The sequence below is a fragment of the Taeniopygia guttata genome, chromosome 7, assembly GCF_048771995.1.
Source record: "Taeniopygia guttata chromosome 7, bTaeGut7.mat, whole genome shotgun sequence".
Classification (NCBI taxonomy): domain Eukaryota; kingdom Metazoa; phylum Chordata; class Aves; order Passeriformes; family Estrildidae; genus Taeniopygia; species Taeniopygia guttata.
The window spans coordinates 17,292,986-17,312,639 of NC_133032.1; the positions used below are offsets into that span (position 1 = coordinate 17,292,986).

At 37.4% G+C, this 19,654-nt stretch overlaps 1 protein-coding gene across 11 annotated transcripts in view; it reads right to left on the reverse strand.

Moving 5' to 3' along the window:
* Nucleotides 1-11,602: 11,602 nt before the first annotated feature.
* The window catches only part of ATF2 (activating transcription factor 2), a 49,158-nt gene continuing 41,106 nt past the window's right edge, over nt 11,603-19,654 (reverse strand). For 10 of the 11 annotated variants that reach the window (XM_030277516.4, XM_030277509.4, XM_072932271.1 and 7 more), the window contains one exon: nt 11,603-14,259. In XM_030277516.4, coding sequence (XP_030133376.1) covers nt 14,033-14,259 — 227 coding nt within the window. In that variant the 3' untranslated portion in view covers nt 11,603-14,032. The remainder of the gene's footprint in view (nt 14,260-19,654) is intronic. The other variant, XM_072932273.1, reaches the window with a different exon arrangement.

The window sequence follows — 19,654 nt, forward strand, 5'->3', positions numbered from 1 at the left end:
ATTGGTTTCTAGTGTTTAAGTGGTGGTTTTTTTTGGTTGTTTTTTTTTTTTGTTTGTTTGTTTGTTTTTTGGTTTTTTTTTTTTTTTGGCTCCTCTCCTTTTGCTGTCTTGCTCTGGGCACTGAGCACCATGAGACCAGTGGTCCATTTCCCAGTGGCTTTTCTGTGATCCATCACCTTGTCTGAGAGTCTGGTACAAAATAGTTTCTAATTACTTGACATTTATTCCTCAAACCTTAACTAATGCACTAATCATATAGTGATAAATGAGATTTTAAAATTAATCACCGACATTTTTAAAGATTTATACACAGCTGTAAAAACAGGTTACCAGCTAGTAAATATAATGTTGTGTGAAGGAAAAAAACCCCAACCTACCATAAATTAAAGCTGTCCTTTATTAATGGGAAGCAGTAAAAGTGAAGACATGGTAAGATGTTACCTGATGAATAGGGGTAGCATCTTATCACAGTTAGTGTCTTCCTGCTACAGAGGAAACAGCATTTGTAGAAGCCTTGTTATGTGCAGAATTTAATTTAGCTTTTAATGTGTAATTGCTGGAAGTTTGTGGGGCAGGCAGGGAAGTGGCCAAGGGCTGCCTTACCAAGCAGATTTGAGTTCACAGCATTTGCAATGGAACATTTACTCCTTGGAAAACAGCAAGACAGATTTCTACCTCTTGTTCAGTAAGATAAATTCAATTACTTTAGCTAATTTAAGAGTCATCCATAAAAGGTTTGAAGGCTGACCTGCCAGCTTGCTAGTTATAACTAATATTTATATAGATGACAGCTATTTGAGTATAACATCAAGCCTATTACCAAACCCAGAACAGCCATTGCACATTGCCAGCATTTTGGATCATCTTTCTCCCTTTGATGACAGAACTGCCATTTGAGCCTGTATTTTGGATGCTGCTGTTGTTCATTATTAATGGCAAAATCATTTAAGCTCAATATTACCAAACACTGTGCAGGCATAGAGGGAAAGAGAATCCTGTATCAACTGCAGCGGCTATGAACAAACTTTGCAAATCAGACATAATCAGTGTTTTACTAGGATCTATGCTAGTCTGTAGATTTTTGAGGTATTTTTTTTTTCTTTTATCATCAGTGTACAGACTAGCAAAATAACAGTTATTAGGAGGAACTTGGATCTTGAATTTTGTGATCATTGCTGAAGAAGGGGAGATATGTATAACATCCATCACAGTTTTTTTTTTAAATCAAAACTACCACATTAGAAACTGACATTTGGCATCCTATCCTGATCCACAGGACTTGCACTATGTCCCCACAACAACTTAGAGCAGTTTGGTACACAGTTCATGGTGTACATCAGTGAAATGAAAAATGGGCTTAACACACCTGCTTTTGGCTCTCATGAAAAAATGTCTGACACAAATAGGTGACAATGAAAACCTTAGATTTAGAATTTTTCTGGTTACAGTAGAAGTGAATGCCATAAGATTTAATGGGAAGAGCACATGAGCACAGTCTTAATTTTAAAACTAAACTAATGTTGTTTACTTGAAATCTAAAGAATGTGCTGTGTTTAGACTGGTATTAGGAGAAATTATGCCATTTTGGAATGAAACTGCATCAAAGGTAAAAAGCTCCCTCTTGCCTGTGTTTCCTGAACAAAGTCCTTCATGAAAGAATTCTTAAGGAATTGTACATCATGACTGCACTTAATTGGATTTCTGAGATGTGCATAAATGTGGTGAGAATTATATCATAAACAGGTACTGTGCGTGGGATATAGCTAATGCTACCTGTGTAGCAGGTAGCAAAATCATAGATCTTAAACTTTGATGTTGACATGCACAGAGTTTCACTTGAAGCAGGTGATGTGTAGAGCTAACAGTATCAAAACTAGTTATAATTGCAAAAGGTTGGTTGGTTCTTTTTTTTCCATTTGCAGCTGCTCTGAATGCACTTTAACACCAGACTTTTTATGAGCTTTCTTATTGCTCATGTGCACACTTACTGGCATATCCCATAAGTACAGACTTCTAATGTGAAATCAGCTAGTAACAAAATTATTAAAATACTATGAAATCTCAACATTGCTTGCACTTTTGCTCAGATACAAGAGCTACATACTCTATGTTACATTTTCTAAGACTCCAGTGTAAGAAACACAATATGGTTTTGATTTCTTGTTTTATTAAGTGAAATGAACGGGCTAATTAAAGAAATTCCAGGAAGTTTCTGCTTTCTGTCTCCTAGGGACAAGCCTCAAGTGTCAAAGGAGATAATACTGATGGCTATAAAACATCCAAGTGTGTTTATACTGGCTATAAAATGCAGCTTATACCTTCTATTTAACTTTCATCATATTTTGTTTTTATACCCTGCTTAGAAATTCATATTAAGCATTAGTTGAAGTAGTGCTTGTGTGTATTTGGAAAAAAAAAACATGGTAATTGCAAGTTAAAAAACAGAAGGCAAGCCACTGGCAAAACAGGAATAAACTGTTATGACTAATTTCATCCATAAACACTAAAAACTAAGAACAAGCTAGCCATCAAAAAATATAAAACTCTCCAAATACTTCTAGTCCCATCTTTCAAAATGTATTTAACCCCGAGTGATGATCTCCTACTTGAAGCCATAAGCTGTGCCACAGAACTGGCAGTGGCTCTGCATGCAATCAGTTGAGCCTTCTAGAACTACTAGACCCACTTCTAGATCTCCTGGATGGATTTGAGGAATTTTTAAAGAAACGGAACCTGCTCACAACAATTCAGCAATTCTGAAATGCTGTATAAGAACTAATGCACTCTTGGTGCAATTATTTGATTTTCTAGTATCAGTCCCTCAAAGTAATTTCTACATTCCTAGAGAAGCCAATGTTTATGTTACTGAAGCCAGTCAAAAAGAATGTTTTTAATGAGGGTATTAGCAATCCCATGCAACTTGCTTCTCAGACAGGGTTGCACCTTCTAGAATATTTTGTGTTCTTTGAGATAATGTCCATGATTCAGATAACATGAAATATTTAGAGGTATTTTAAGGCTCAGTAATGCACTTCACATGAACAAGGGTGTATGGGCCCTGGTAAGGCAAACTGTATCAGATTTGAAGTTGAATTTTATGTAAAAGTTTAGAAAAATAAGTAAGAAATTAAGTCTAGAAACAGTGAGAGTTTCTGCTGTATAGACAGATGCTATCACATTATCAAGGGCCTTTGTAGAATGAAATTGAATTACTTGACGGTACTTCTAAGACCAAGCCTCAAAATGTTGAGATAGGATAACTAATCAGGAGTTTAAAAAAAAAAAAAAATCTCTGATCCATGTGTTTACTTCCACCAGGAAGACTATAGGAGAATATAAAACCTTTGAAACAGAGCAGGCAAGAACATGCACTACTGTACCTTCCTGCTTTACTGCACAGCTAACCCTGTGAGCAGCCAGGTAATGGCAGCAGGGCACAAAAGGCAAGAGAGAATAATATTGGAAATATCTTTCAAGAACATCATTAGCTCTTCAGCATCACAGAGAGATGACATTAACCAAAGCAACTTCAAAGAGCTGAAGGAGATTAAAGTTTTTCCTCTTAATGAGTCTAAAGTGTTATTGAAGGGATCAATAGCTCTCCCTGTTAAACGAGCTGTTCAAATCAAGTATTCCTGGAGAGGAGATAAACCATTCCTGGAAGTAATAGTGGGATTTAATTAGGATTTGACGTTTTTCACTATTCATTAATTTATCTGCCAGTATCACAATAGTTTTAGTGAACTGTAAGTTTACAACAGTAAGATACCTTATGAAAGGAGAGAATTACCTAATGCCTTCTGAGCCCTTAATTGTGCCAAAATACATTATTTACTATGTCACCCATACAGAGAGAAATCTCTCTTTCCTGTACCTGATGTCATTGTTTTTTTCTGGAAGAGGAGGAAAGAAGGAAGACAGAAAAAAACCCCCACATTATTTCCCCTTTCTTTAATAATAAAATAATTACATCCCATGGTGGTGCACATTTTGCTTATTGTAAACCAAGACACGTGGGAAGCCCCTTAGCAAATCAAAATTAAATTAGACTATTACTAAGACTTGGCAGCTTTTCAGCTGTGCAAGCAGAAGTTTTATTTTAAACAAAATCAGAGATAACTGATCTTGCAACCTGACTTGCACATCACCACACCAAGCTCAGACCTGTAATTCAACCTCAAGTATTCAATTGTAAAATCATGCACTCCTCAGTCAAGGACATATACAGGAAACGAATTCCTGGTTGAGTCCTTCCCACACTCAGTTTCTAGTGGTTTCTGACACAGAGATAGGACACCAATGCTTTCAATGCAAACACAATGACTTCAGAATTCAGAGTTTATCTGCACCAAAGAGTCACTGATAAGGGAAGCACTTTCCAGAGAGGTTTGGGTTTATCTTTTTCTTTTTTCTTAAAGGCCAGTAAGTCAAGAAAGTACATTTTGAAAAGCCACCACCAAGCAAAACTCTTTGGCAAACCCTGTGCAATATTGCAGGAGCAGAGGGACCCAGACCCTCACCATTTCATGGCATTGCAGCCATGTTTCAGCTGCCACTTTGCTGCTTGTTGTCACACAGCAGCTTCTTGGGCCCCCTATGGGAAAACTGCTCTCCTTTCTGCTCCCACATGGATGCATTTTCATGACAAACATGTCTTAAACTGTTCAAGGGTAGCAAGGGCCAAAAAAATTCAATTAGTTTATTGTCTGAGTGCTCAAATCAAAAGCAATAGTCCAGATTATAATGTTATACAGTATTAAAATAATTTCCTCCTTCCAGCATATAACCATTAGCCATGTAAAGACAAAAGCCCCCACTAAAACACTGGAAGTAACATTGCCTGCATTCTGCCCAGTTCTTTGAAGGAATGAAAAACATTGTGTAGGCACTATATTCTATTTTACTTGTTTCTGTATGGAGATAAACAGCTTCAAAACCAGATGCAAAGTTCAGGTGGATCATTACCGAACAGTTGTTTTCCCTATTCTTTCTCCTTTGTTTCAAGGTTTGATCGCAGGCTACTTGCTCTTAAGATTTCTTTCCTGTGTGCACAACAGAATGCCCTCCTTCTGATTGTGGAGAACCATAACCTCCTTAAAGGATCCTGCTGCTCTGAAAACTTGAGAGTGAAGGGTAGATGCAGCTGCAACAGCTGCAAGACTGCAGTTGTTTCTCAGAGAAAGGCACTATTCTAGCTTTAAGAAATTGTCCCAGATCTAGGGATTTCCTCCTCTATTTTTAGCAAGCACAAACGAGACAGATTTGTTGGTGCTTTTCAGACAGCATTTGCCAATCTCCCCAAATTCTTCTTGTTCTGCCTACTTAACTGTGCTTCCGTGACAATTCACTCCCACTAAACCAGAGCTGCTCTAGTCCTGTTTCTACTACCTCCTCTTTCTCTGCAGCTGCACTGGCTGCTGGCCAATGCCAGTGTCTAGGAAAATAACCAGCAGCACTCCAGAGGGACAAACGAGTGCACGAGTGCCGCATCACAGCAACAGCAGGGACCACAGAGCAGCCCAAACTCTCAGATAACCCTTTTAATGACCTGTGCTCCAAGTGCCCTTGTTAACAAGATGCTTCAGTCTGCTTCAGTTTACTCAAATACCACACAAAACAACAGTCAAGGTTAAGGATTTCTTTACCCATCCACAAACTCCTTCCCAGCCCACCAAACCGATGTCATGCCATCTTCAGAGATTTCTACAGTGACGTCAGTGGGACAGATTAGATTTCTGCACCAGCCTGCAGAACACATCTCAGACCTTGGTCTGATTGCAGCCCTGGCAACAGCTGCTGCCAGCATCGTGCAATGGAATATGGCAGCACAGACCAGCAGATGCAGGAATTCAAACAATGTGTGCAGAAAACATCCATGAACAGCACAACCCCTGTCACGATGAAGTGTAAACCCATGGAAAGATGAAACCCTGCAGAGCTCTCTTCAGTTGGCTTCAGGTATAAAGCCAGACTTATCTCCATCAGTAGGCCCATATCACAGGCAAGCACCTATGCCCCATTTACATTTATGAATATATTTAAATAGAACCATAAGGTTTTATTTTTTATTATTTATTCTTGCTGTACAAATAAAGTCTGTTATTCAACTCTAAAAGCCAGTTTATGGCAGTTACTTTTTCAGGGGTCTATTCTAGAAGCCAAAATTTAGTTCTGTTAATTTTTTTTTAGAGTTTATAGTCTACTCTGAGGAGTTAAGGAGGCAAACTATGTCATGGAGAAGCTTATACCATTCCCTGGTAGTTTGTTAGAAGAGCAGAAAGGATGGCTTCCCCTGAGCTCCTTGGAGAATGACAACCAGAGTGAATACAGAAGAGACAGATGAGCAGTCAGGGAAGAAGAGGTGGCTTTCAGCTCTTTTCATATAGCAATGGCCAAATTGTATTTTAGTATCAAGTAACAGTAAGGTGTGTCTACCAACTAGGTATGAAATTTTATCCAACCCTTGGCAGGGGAAACCTCCCTGACCTGCCTGAGGCCAGCTGCAGAGGCAGAGAGCAGCTGGGCAGCATGGTGTCCCTGCCACTGCTGGCCCAGCGTGGGGGCCAGCACCTTCCATCGAACTCTTTATCTTCTTCTCTCAAAACATTAATGTGCTGTAAAATGTAGAATACTAGGGAAAAAAATATGAGAACTTGGTGTCAATAAAAAAAAAAAAGGATTTGCTCAAAGTCCAGTAGTTACCACTAGATGGCATTTTGTTCCTGATAAACCAGAAATACACAGGTTTGGGATTGTTAGACACAGCAGGAAACAGTACAAAATGAAATTACCTACTTCATTCGGTTAATAATCTATTATCCATTGTCTTGTACAAGCAAAACATTACTAACAGAAGACATTTAATTTGCAGATTGATAAATCCTGTTTATTTAACTATTGCTTGTGACTCTTCAACCCTCCACTCAGTAGGTAGGGGTTTGAGCCGTTGTCAGCACTTACCAAAAATCTCTTCCAAACTTTAAATGAAAGACAAATGTAGCCAAAGCCACAGACTTTGAGCATGCCATGGAAATCTGCCAAAAATGCCTTGCTCCAGTAACTATATACAGTATTTCCTGTGTTATTTTTGGATAAACCGTTAAAACAGAGTGCAGTATAAAAAAAGTTTCCATTCAGGAAGAGAGCTGAAATAATAATTTAATAACATTCACTTATTAATGCTATATTTTTCTGTGTTTCATTTTAGTTTTAGCTTGTACAAGCTGAGATGATTTACATTTTTAATCTCTGCAGGGTTCAATGTACCATACTCAGAGGTGCCATGAAGCTCCGCTGGGTACAGCCTGGGGTGACATGTAGGTGGCATTGTTCAACACAACATTGTTTGGCATCTGTAAACCTCTGTGTCCGATTGAACCAAGCAGGAGAATTTCCTTTGCTCTGCAGCAGGAGTAAGGAGACTGAACATGATGATGCACAGCAAGTCTGTGCACTGCTCAAATTTTCTGTGACTAAATTATGCTTACTGACAGAAGCATTGATGGTCATTGGCAGTGGCTAAATCAGATCCTGCTCTCGTACTTGCTTAGAAAAGACTCATGATAGAAGGAACATTACTTACTAAGATAAAATTAATCCTCACCTCTTTATATAACAGGCTCCAGCTTCTTTGAAGTTGGTAATGTAGAAAAGCTGCTTTAAGTAAAATATTTTACAAAATTGTGTGCTGCAACACTTTAAACAGCTTTATATAGCTTTATTTATTATATACCTGCACTTTTTTTTTTGAGTTTAAATTTACATTAGTACCATTCCCCAGCAAAATAAACTGGACTAGAATCAATCAATAGACATGTGAAACCGAAAGTTTTCAATCTGTGAAAGTTTGTAACAATCTAACTCTGACAAAGGGGTGACATTTTCTTCAATAGACAAGACCTGTGGGATTTATGCACCCTCCAGAACAGAGCTCAAGGCTCTGGGGCCAGTACCTTCCTACAAAGCATTTTAGAGAGTGCTGCATAATTTACAAAAGAGCAAATTCCTATTAGAATCAGGACTCTAAAAAGTTTGGGTAAATAGATACAGGATAAAGAAATATTTTGCATATTCACATGTATTCAAGTCATAAATTGTAAACTGAATAGCTTAAGAGTCGTTAATAGTCAACAAAATGAGCAAGCGCTCAAAATGCCATCCAGTGAAATAGACAGCATCTCCTCGGTATTTACAAGGAATATGTATTTTTTCAGCAAAAATCATTAGCCCTCTACAGCCATTCGCTGAAAGAAAGGACAGAAAGCAAGAAGACTGAAATATTAGCCTTTTGCGTGTTTTCTAATCATAGCCAGGCTGACTATAAAGTCTCTTGGCATTTTACAGACAGCCAGAATGACTGTACTATACATTTTATCACTTTTAAGAGTATCTTTCTCAACACAGCATTACAAATAACAGGATGCTTATACTACTTACCTCAAGTGAGATCAAAACACTTCTAACATCACTGTAAACACTTAGAAGAAACAGATCTTCACAGAATGCATCTTGGTGTCAGAGGAAAGGGCTGCTATAATTGAGCAGTGAAATGCAGCACCTTCTTGGTGCAGATGTTCCCCCCCCTCCAGTTTCATCTTCTCAATTTATTCAGGACCGTTTATTTTGTTTGCTGCTAAGGCAGAGGGCTTGTTCTCTCCTTGCTCATATCCTTTTTCTCCTGATTTGAATCCCAAATGTAGGACAGATATATTTTCCCATTTTTTTAAACATAAGCAAATTTTCAAATCATTCTGTTAATAAAATGCAGTAGCCCAGTGGTTTCTCAAAGGCAGTATTTTTGCCTCCTGTAATGGTCTAGAAGTGATTCAGCTAAAGGGAGGGAAATACTCTTCACAGACCCTGCCAGTAATAGCTTGCAACAAAATGAGAGCAGGAACATTTTAGGCAGTAGGAAAAAAACAGACCTTAACTTTCATCTTTCAGGTAGCTGAACACAGCCATCAGACCAGCTTTCAGCACATTCCACCCACCTGGGCACAGATGGTGTGGAATGGAGCCGTAATAGCTCATGCTTGTACTTTGATGTATTGAGATAGCCACAGGCAAGAGTGAGGTGAGGAAAACAAGGCTACCTGCAATCCTGTTCCTCTGCAAGCTCTCCCTGGCAGTGCCCTCATCCCTGAGGCTCATCTCAGCCCGGCACTGACAGTCCTCCCTAAGCCAGAGTACTCTCCTTTAAGCTCCTTAATTGCAAACTGAGTATCCCCAGGCCCTGCTGCCCAAGGTGGTTACAAATACTCTCTGTCTCTGCCTACTCTCTGTCCTGTTCTGTTTCTGCTGTTGGTAATAAAACCAAAGAAGAGTTCCTAGAAGCATGACTCCTTTTCTTTGCTTCAAACAGTTCTGTACCTTCTATGCTTTTTAGCATTTTTAATCAGTCTCTGCAGCTTAAGCTGCTGTCTCTTTATCTGTGGACTAAAAATTACAATTGTCCTTGTGTAAAGATTTTACAACACTTTTCTGATTAATGATTCATCCCCAATTAAATTAAGTTACAGGCAGTTTATCTAAGAACCTCCTCTCCTGTGCCTCCTCTTCCTCCCAGAAATGAATAGGATAAAGTGCTTATAACAATACACATCATTATAGAAAATGGTAATAGAAGAGGGATAGATTTTGAGCAAGGGTTAAAACACAGGAATTACAGAAACTGGATCAAGATTATGCATCTTCTTGTTCTACGGACAGCCATGTGATCAGATAACTCACTCCACACCTAGGAAGTTAAAAACTGTTATTTGGGGGGGTTGCACTTTGCAGAGTTATGAAGCCCTCAGCATACAACCTGCACTCATTAGTTGTGCACAGCATCTGTAATGAAATCTTTTGTAACACTCCAAAGTCCTTCCACACCTAAATATATACAATGTATCTTAGCTAGGAAGATGTAAATATCAAGATAACATAAGCTTGTCATATCTATTTTAGCTGAAGATAAGGTACAAATTGTGCAGAAATTCCTTTTCCGACTTCTAAAAATAGAAGTTTGCTATAAAGGGTTAATACAACCAAGGAGGAAGCAATATGAAAAAAGAAAGAATTCCACATTGAATATAATAAGCACTTTCTGGGGCACATCACACAAAGAAAAATATTTTGAACAAAGAAAGTAAAGAAAAAGAAAGGTCATGATCCTACATTCCATAAAGGAAGAAAAAAATAAAAGGGAGAAAAAAAGTCACCTAAAATTAAAATGAATGTTACCACTGAAGAATATGAAACTTTGAAAATTTCATGATAAAATGGTCCAAACCAGCCCTACACAGCATTACACAACACGGGTTAAATAAATCATACCTGTCTTACTTTTGATACAATGGTTAAAAACAAATGTAAAGACTACTGCAAACCAATCTTACACTGACTGTTCTGCAGTGTAAATGAGCACAGTTCCAATTATGTCTCTACTGAGGGAAGCAACAGGCAACATATAAATGCAAACAGCCTTCATCAGACACATTGTCATGAGTATATTAATCATGTCAAGAAGCATTGCTCAATTTTCCTTCAGTGCAATTTAACATACCTTACTTTATTAGGATACACTTAATTTCACTATGCTTTCTCCTCATTATCATTTATGATGACCAATTAAAATGTTTGTGTCTCTAAGCGAATTAGTCCTGTAATTCAGGTACCTGAAATCACTGTTCATCCTACACTTCTGTCATCTCCTTCTCTCGGTGCAATACCTTCCTTTTAGAGGCCCAGCCACTCTTACCATTGCAAACAGAAAAAATCCCTTCTTTAGATTGAATAATTAAGATATAAACCTGAGTCTTTTTACAGCACAGACACTAAGAAGTGGGCTGGTTCTCCACCCCTCATACCCCTTGCCCCAAGTATAGAGCCTTTTGTTCCCTAGGAGTCACCAGCACAGCTCATAGTCAGAAAAAGAACGTAATGATGCAAGGGGAGGCCTCACACATTTTTCTCGCATTGGGTTAAAAGTTGTGTGCAGCTTCACTTCATTTGGTCCATACACAGAACAAATGCAGACACACAGCAACTTCACCCTTTTGTTTCCTCCAAATCCTCTGTACTGTGGCTCTGGCATGAGCTTTTCAAATGATATGAGAATGTGCCATTCCATGCATGTTTCCAACATCCACAAGTAAGCCCAAAACATTATTACTATTCTAAACATCAGGTGTGAGGGCATGATTTTTTCTGAACCCTTGACAACACAACTGTGAAAATTAATTTGATTACAGCTGTTATTTCTGGCTTCATGTATATTGAAATAAGATTAAAATAACTGGAAGTTAGATGGAAATTCTGATTACACACAGCGCTTTTGCTGTGGAACTCAGGGCAAGCAGGAATGGCTGAGCAACATCTGGGATCACCAAGCTATGTTTATGAACTCATTTATCTGAGGATTGGGCTCCTGGAACTAACGATACAATGCTTGTTCCTCAGCAGCTGCTGCAGCTCAGCTGCAGAGCAGTGGTATTTACCTTATTTTCTCAAAAAACATACGTGTTCTCGTTCACATAACATCACTTTGACATTACAGTAATGCCTTCCAGAAAAACTCTGATAATTGCAAGGATAAAGAAAGAAGTCTGAAGACAGTGCAGCCTTTTAGAACAATTATAATTTCATTAAAATAGGAACATAACTTAAAGATAGATTTTATTCTCTTTGATGATTTACTCATGCAAACTGCACATAAAAGAAAACAGTACAGTTTGTGAAACATGTCAAATGTAAAGACCCAAAATGCTAAGTACAGAAGTAGTGTGACAACGTCTCAAAACGGAATCCATGGTAGTACGGCTAATACCTTTTCTCTATTTGCTGAACACAGATTTTAATGGTTCTTTTTCCAGCCCCATTGTTAAATTCATTAACTGTTTACACATCTCCTATACACTTATGTAGACTTATTTTACAAGCGCAACAGTTTTGTTATTAAAAAACTCCACTTACATTATTTAAAAGCCTTTGTGTTTAGGAGGGCAAATTATAGTATGATCAATGAGGCCGCATCTAGTCCACCAAAAACTACAATGAAAAGTGACTGTAGAGCTTTCTTGCAGAATTCACACTTTGTGCCTTTGCAATTCATTTTGTTCTCGCAAGAGGTCCATTGTATTTAACCATCCTGGAAACGTCCAATAACTGTTACAGCTTTTTATCTTGAAATTGGGAAAGTAAGACTTTTAAACACATGAGGTTATCAACACAACTTTCTTAGTTTTAAAATACAAAATATTTAAATTCCCTAATATTTTCATGCTTAAAGCCCTGCAATGATACATATATGACTTAGATACTTCTTTGTCCAGTTTTCATTACAGTATGGTTGTATATATATTGCAGAAATTATATTTTCCTGTGAATCAATTTTACATTTTTAGATTTAAAACTGAACCAAATAGAAATCTGATGGCACTGACACTTAAAAAACGCATGGTATAGTGTGGAGAAGGAAGAGCAAATGAACTACACAACCCATTATAAATGCATTAAATCTTTGTTATATACATAATGGAATCCTGCTTTACTGCCAGTTGCTACTATGCATCTGTTTTTGCTATTATACAAAGTTTTCCGACCTGAAAGCACACATCTACTTTTTTTAAAACAACTTAATCTATTGTAAAATATTGTACTGTATTTTGAACATGAGTACAGAATCAAAATAGATAATGGCACATTTAAAAAACTCAATATCCTACAGGTGATTGGATAATGAGAAAAAGTGTACCTACAATCATCTCATCAGAAACAAACTACATCATGGAATGTTAGTTATCCAAGTTCGCACAGTAAATAACATTTTAAAACTGCAATCACCTATCAGCCAGCATCACATTGAAGGCATCTTTAAACATTCAAGCAAAAGACTGCTGGCATTAACTACTGAACCATTCTCACACACACACCACACACACCACATTATAATTACATTGTTTCCAAGATACGGTAGATACTGATTTTTTTTTTCCACAAGAAAGGTATCAAAATTTTTGCTACTAAAAGATGACAGTGCTTACACAAGAATTAAGTACAAGTTAGCTTGCAAATACAAGACAATGACAAAAAAAAGTCGAGTTGTCTGAAGAAGGATTTTAGGCTTTTCTGGCATCCAAAACCATGAGTAAACTCCTTAGTCTGCGACTCAAAAATCCACAAAATATCAGCCTACTTTGGAATAACAAGTATTCCATATTTGATAACCCTGTATTTTACAATATGCTTACTGGTTTCAGCCTAGCAACAAGGGGTGGCTATAGATATTCATTTTGACTGGAGAATTAAAGCTCTCCTCCCATCAGAATCAAGTGTTGGAGTGGGAAAAAAACCCACCTGACATCAATTAAAAAAAAAAAAATCTAATCTATTTAGTAATGATCCTCATCTAGGATTGGTATGTGCATAAGTACTGTATCTCATATACTGTACTGGCCCTATTAAACAAATTAAAGACCCCAACACTTAAAAGCCAACCAAAATGCTATACATAAAAAACCCAAATGTTTTTCTTCCAATGTTCTTCCTCTCATAATGTGCAAAACAACAAAAAGGCAAAAAGACTAAAAGCAAATTTACTGTTACTGTCTTTCTCTTGCCTAGTGCTTTATGACCTTGCTAACTTTACAAAGTCAATAGGGACTATGCAGAACTTTGGTATAAAAATGTCACATAATATTCTTATCACAGTCTTGGGGATGACCTTCAGTAATTCACCCCAACGTTTGTTAAAATAATACCAAATTAAAAATGAAATAAACCACATTGTACTGTACACACACTTTACACGTTAAGCACGAAAAATAACTAGTAAAACTAATACTTAAAAAAAAAGTCTTTTGCAAAGAGACTAGAACTGGTGTTCTGTCTTATTTCCACCTGCCAATCATTAAAGCCAAATTTAAGTTGGATTTTTAAAAATTAATAATTTTAAGCTACAATTTCTCCTAGAAGGAGACTGGTCTGTTGTTGGTTTCCCTTTAAAGTCACAGATGTCTATCTAAGGAACCGATGCAACACAAGTTTCTAATCAACTTCCCGACGGCTGGGCCTGGGAGGGAGGCGCCAGGACGATCTGGGACAGCACGGGCTCCGTGCTCTGGTCCGCCATCTGCGTGAGCACCGAGGTGGCCACCGCCTCCGCCTTGGACGTGGAGCTCACGCCGTTGGAAGTGCTGACGGAGCTGTGCTGGATCGCTTCCGTGTGCGGGCTGCTGGGCACCGAGATGTCCTCCGAGCTGTCGTCCTTATCTGCAGCTGAACAAGAGCAACTCCTTTATTCTGGCCTGGAACAGCACCTCCTCCCAGTAACAGCAAGCGCCCCCTAAATAACTAACACTCGTGCTGCAATGCACCATAAACTGCAACACAAGCTTTTTTCCATTCTTTTAAAAAGAAAATACTACTTTGTAAGCAGAAAAAACAGACTGCGGTATGGACTATTCAGGAAACAAGAGTATTTTCACATCTTCAAAGCCATGATTAAAATTTCCTGCCTAGTAAATCAGCCAGTGGGTACTATGTCTAATTCTAATGATGCATGTTCACATCAGTAAGCATTATTCAGACTAAAAAACGCTATTTATTTTGTCTGCTTAGTAATCAAACAAGAATAATTCTACATTCAGTAATAAATATTGGTGATCATGAGTAAGACATCAGAAAAAATATTACTTACACCACTATATTTACTGGACAAAGCTAGCACAAATTTTCAGCCCCCGTTTTTTTAACAGACTCAAGTTCCATAACTTTACAAATGCCTCTATATAGGTTTTAAAATTATTAAAACTGGTTTTAAAAATGTTTTCAGAGTATTTCAGGTGTTCTCCACATAACCACAGTGAATTCGCCACAGAATTACATAATTATTTTCCCATGACAGAAGGTAAGCAGGTTAAAAAAATTATCAATGTGCAAAACTAGAATTTCCAAAATTATAATGACTTAAAATGTGCCTCTTGCACAGACATTCTAGTCATGCTAAAATCATCCTTTTTTCCAGAGCTGCAGAAGTTAGCCAAAGTATCATGCAAACACTGCCAAACTAAAAGCTGAATTCAAAACTAAAAAAGCAAGAATAGAAAATTATCCTACTGTTTCACTCAAAAATAGAAATACTAATGCTGAATTTCACTATAACATTTTTGTATCACTTTGTGCTACTTAATGTTTGCAAGTACTTTTCACACCAGTTTTATGAACAGACCAAAACCAGTACCCAGGTGTATACTGGAAGTCTATTTTAAACTACTACTGACTACTGTGAAGCAGGCATGAACTATTGCTTGGGACAAAGCAATGGAACAAAGCTTGATCTTCTCCAGTCTTGTCTTTGCAATCCCTTTCAGATTTGCTTGAGATAGGCTTACAGGTTCAGAAGTGTCTCAGAGAAACGATGGGAAAGGATGACACTAATATGGGAAGACAAGCAATGCTGTGGTATCATGCCCTCATTTCCACAAAAAGCCAGGCTAACAGCAACAACTAAAAGGAACACAAAGTGTCAGAAACCAATAATGAAACTAAGTTTATGTTTTACTGAGGTTTATATGACATGCTAGCTATGGGTAAGAAAATTTACTAACTTAGCAAGTCAAGACCCAATATAAAGATCTTTGAGCAGCCCTATGCATACTAAGAACAAACTCCTCTTCAAAGCTTAAGAGCAACTGTTCTATTATTGACTGCTTCTAGAAAAGAATGGTAAGGTCAAAAAGGATGGGTAAGCAAGGAAACTGAAGTACTTCCTACAGGAGCAAGGTGGCAATCTCTCCTACAACTCCACTAAAAGAGCATGGATGTAACAGCTTGGAAGTTAGAATGCTCTTATCCACAAGGACAACTGTTTTATAGATCCTGCACTTTTTAAAAAACAGATCTTTAAAACATTAAAGGAGAGAGATACTGATGACATTGAACTAGATCTGCTGACAAGTACTGCATATCCAAAGGTTTCATAATATCTGTATACAGCACGTGCAACAAAATTAAGATATTTCCAAAAGGCATTTGTGACCCTTAGGAGAGTCTGCCCATTCAAGAACAGAATGAAAACGAACAAGGGTTAATTCAGTTAAAAGTATTCAACAGGATTTAATGTTTACCATACCTCTATCAAAACCTACAAGATCTCATGTAAAAACAAGCAAGAAGGAACACATGCAAACTTTCGTTAAAAAAAGAAACCCTAATGCCACTTCCTGAAAAATACTCCATTACTAGTTATGAGAGTAGCATATTTTTTCCTCAGACAGAATGAAATGACAGCAAGTGGGATGACATGTATCAAATACAGTCTCTCTGCTGTAACACCTGCTCCTCCTCTTCAGAACTGCTGTTATTCTCCTATGAATCTCCATCTTCCTATCAGCTTCTTTTGCTGATTCCCAATGTCTGTGCTGTCCAAAACCTCCTCATTCTCAATAAAAATGGTTAGTTTTAAATGCTATGAGCCAAAGAAGAAGTTAAAGTACATCACTATATTTCCGTCACAGAAGGAAGGTCTTCTTCTGTTCTGTCTTCCCTAGCATATATTTCTGAACTCAAAAGAAATGTCTGTAATAATATCACAGTGGTAAAGACCATGAGAAAGGCCTGGTTTTCTGAATCTGATGGGGTCTGGAAGATCCTATAAGCAATGTAAGAAACAGTTATGAGTACAGAGATGACCACCAATGTACAAGAGCAGTGTTCATATCACGGAGCATATAAACAAACATGCTGTGCTGAAGACACAAAAGTATACAATTTAGGTATTTTAAGATGCCAGGGGGCAGAGAAGGAGCCTACAGCAGACAGGTGATTATATAAGACACAAAGCTAACACTAATTTATGGTAATAAATTGGACTGGAAGCATAAATCCTTGCAATAACTACAAACCAATACTTAGAAATGAGGTGACACCCTAAAGAATAGCTATCTGAATTTTTTTCAGCATCCTTCCTTATGTCCTTCCCTAACTTTACAGGAACAATGGCCAAAAACTGAAGAAAACCTCCATTTGAAGAATTAAAACCAAACAAGAAAATCTACTCAACAAATATAGAAGGTATTTAAAAGTCATCTTATTACAGAGGTGGCTTGTTTTTCTCAAGCCTGAAGACTGTGAATGAAGAACAAAGGCTTCTAGAAGAAGACAGAAAAGTAACACTTAAATTCTGACAGATGTTTTTTTTCTTTTATTTTTCTTAGTTGACCAAAGATTTGCCAGGCACGGGACTATGATTTCAAAAGATCAAACTGATACGTAACAGAATCATAGTGTACCGATTTAAAAAAAAAAAAAAAAAAAAAAAGCATTTTAGCTTTTTAATGGCTTCCCCAGCTTTGCCTCAAATCAAGGAAAAAGCAGAGTCCAAATCTGAAATTAACTAATAGAAATAATGTTTGCTGTATATTAGAAGGCTGAAGGTTTACAGAGCTACATCACATGAACTTTCCTGAAGACTATATAGCTCCTAGACAGGCTGTGCCATGAGGAACAAACCACTTTGGATATGGAACACGATGTGGGTTAGAGTGGGCTACAGAAAAGATCTAAAGAGCACCAAAACAGGCACAGACTTTTGAGGATATACTAAAAAGTACCCCTTTGAAGTAGCCAAACATTGCTGCTATTTGCTTTTTATCAACTGTGTTACCACTACAGTAAGCATTGCTTACCAATAGCTTTGGTAAGGTAGGCAAACAAAGAGGGAGGGATTTCAGTCTTTGGAAGAAAAAACCCACCTACACCAAAACAAGAGTGAGTATACAAGCACTGACATGATCCTGAATTCCTTTCACTCCCCTGATAATCACTAACAAGAAGGCGGCTCTCGGTAATTCTCATCAGGCCATTCAGGGACTACAGAGGGACCTAAGCCTAGAAATGCTTTTTCCCAGGGAGTTGTCCTTTGCCAATATCCCCTGCAGGCACTGAAGCAGCATTGCCTGTCCAGAACAGGCTGCAGAAACGCAGTGGTTTCATATCATTCAAGGTCTGAAACTGGTTAGTCAACTTCTATCTTCCTTTTCAAAACTAGCTACAAAAAGAACCCAAACCACCCCATTTAATGCCTCCTACACTGCAGCCTCTATCTTCTTTTATATTCTGTTTTGAACAAATGCTCTTGAGTATTACAGTGTCCTTGTGAAAAATATGAAAAAATACCTAAAAAACTCTTTCCCCCTTTTTAAAAAAACTCTGAATACCACAAGACTTTTTCTTCTCACTAGTTTTCACCTTTGTCATACCACAAGCCCACAAAAATCCTAAAAAAAATAGAGGGAGTATTGTAGAAGTCTTTTAGAAATTATCTAGTATAGAAGATAACATGAAAAATACATGAACGGCATCTAGATATCTTGTATACAGAGCACTTTCCCAATCCACAGCTGAAGATGCAGTCAGAACCAATAGCATCCTTGTCTGGAAAATAAAAAAGTTTAAGCTGGCTGAGTTTTTTTGAGGCTGACTCAAAGTACAATATCAATTTTTCTGGTTTCTCTGTCCTGATGACATCCTCTTTTGAAGCAGGCACAATACTTTAAAATCAGGAAAACATGATCCCAAAAACAATTTCAGAAGAAAAGGCTACATGAACTGTCATGCTTTTCACTTGGCCTGAGAAAAAATGTGTCTGAGAAATACAAAAAATCTTAAAAGATATGTAAAAGGCCAAGTGATAGATAATTTGTTCCTATTTAAGAGCATAATACATGAAAAGCCATCAAATTGTGCACTTGGCTGTTAAAATGTGGTCTATGCAGTGCACAATATTCAGCACTGCAGGAACTCTTTAAGCTGGGGTCTTCAATTTCTTCCAGAGACCAGACTGTTAAACCACTTACTATATTTTTGAAGCAATTCAGCTTTGATTATTGATGAATGTAATATGTTTATTTAAATACACTTTATAGGAACACCATTTTCATGAACATATTGACTGAAACAATTTTTTTCTCTCAAACTGTACTGTGAATATGTCACTTAGCCAACATAGTTTCCTAACAATATTCACACAGCAATAATGTAACAAAATCCTTTCAGAGGGATGGCATTACAACTATAATTCATGTTAAGCTTTTACTTTCAACAGACTTTTCAAGAAACTGAGCTATGCTTCCCATTTCCTTGTGTAATACTATTTTCCTCTAAAATGTAGGCTTTTGCCACTGATTAGTATTTTAGGTCTGACTGATTTTGCATTCTTTACTGAATCAGAAGCACAGTCCTTTACTGAGGGCTGAAAATAAGCACTACTAGACAGGCCATTCACTAATCCTTCAACAAAGAAATCCTTGGCATGGAATCACTTTGACTGTTTATGACTTACGATGAAATATTTCACATCCCAATTCAGGAACATGAATCCTCAAACATCAAAATTTAAGAAACCTACGGGGTGGGTTTTTTTTTGTGTGGGCTTTTTTTGGTTAAAAACCTTGCATGCATAATGCTATCCCCCCGTAGCTTCTGTATGAAATTATGGTGTTCTGTCAGATGGGAGCCATAATGGCCTCATCCCTGCAGCAATCATTGTTAATATAAATCCCAAACGTATTTCTATACTGTTCCAATTTACTCCAAGATGCTATTTTCTGTCTTGTCAAAATGACTGGAGATCAAAGGACCAAGATAAGCTCAAAACTGACAAAATCAGTAT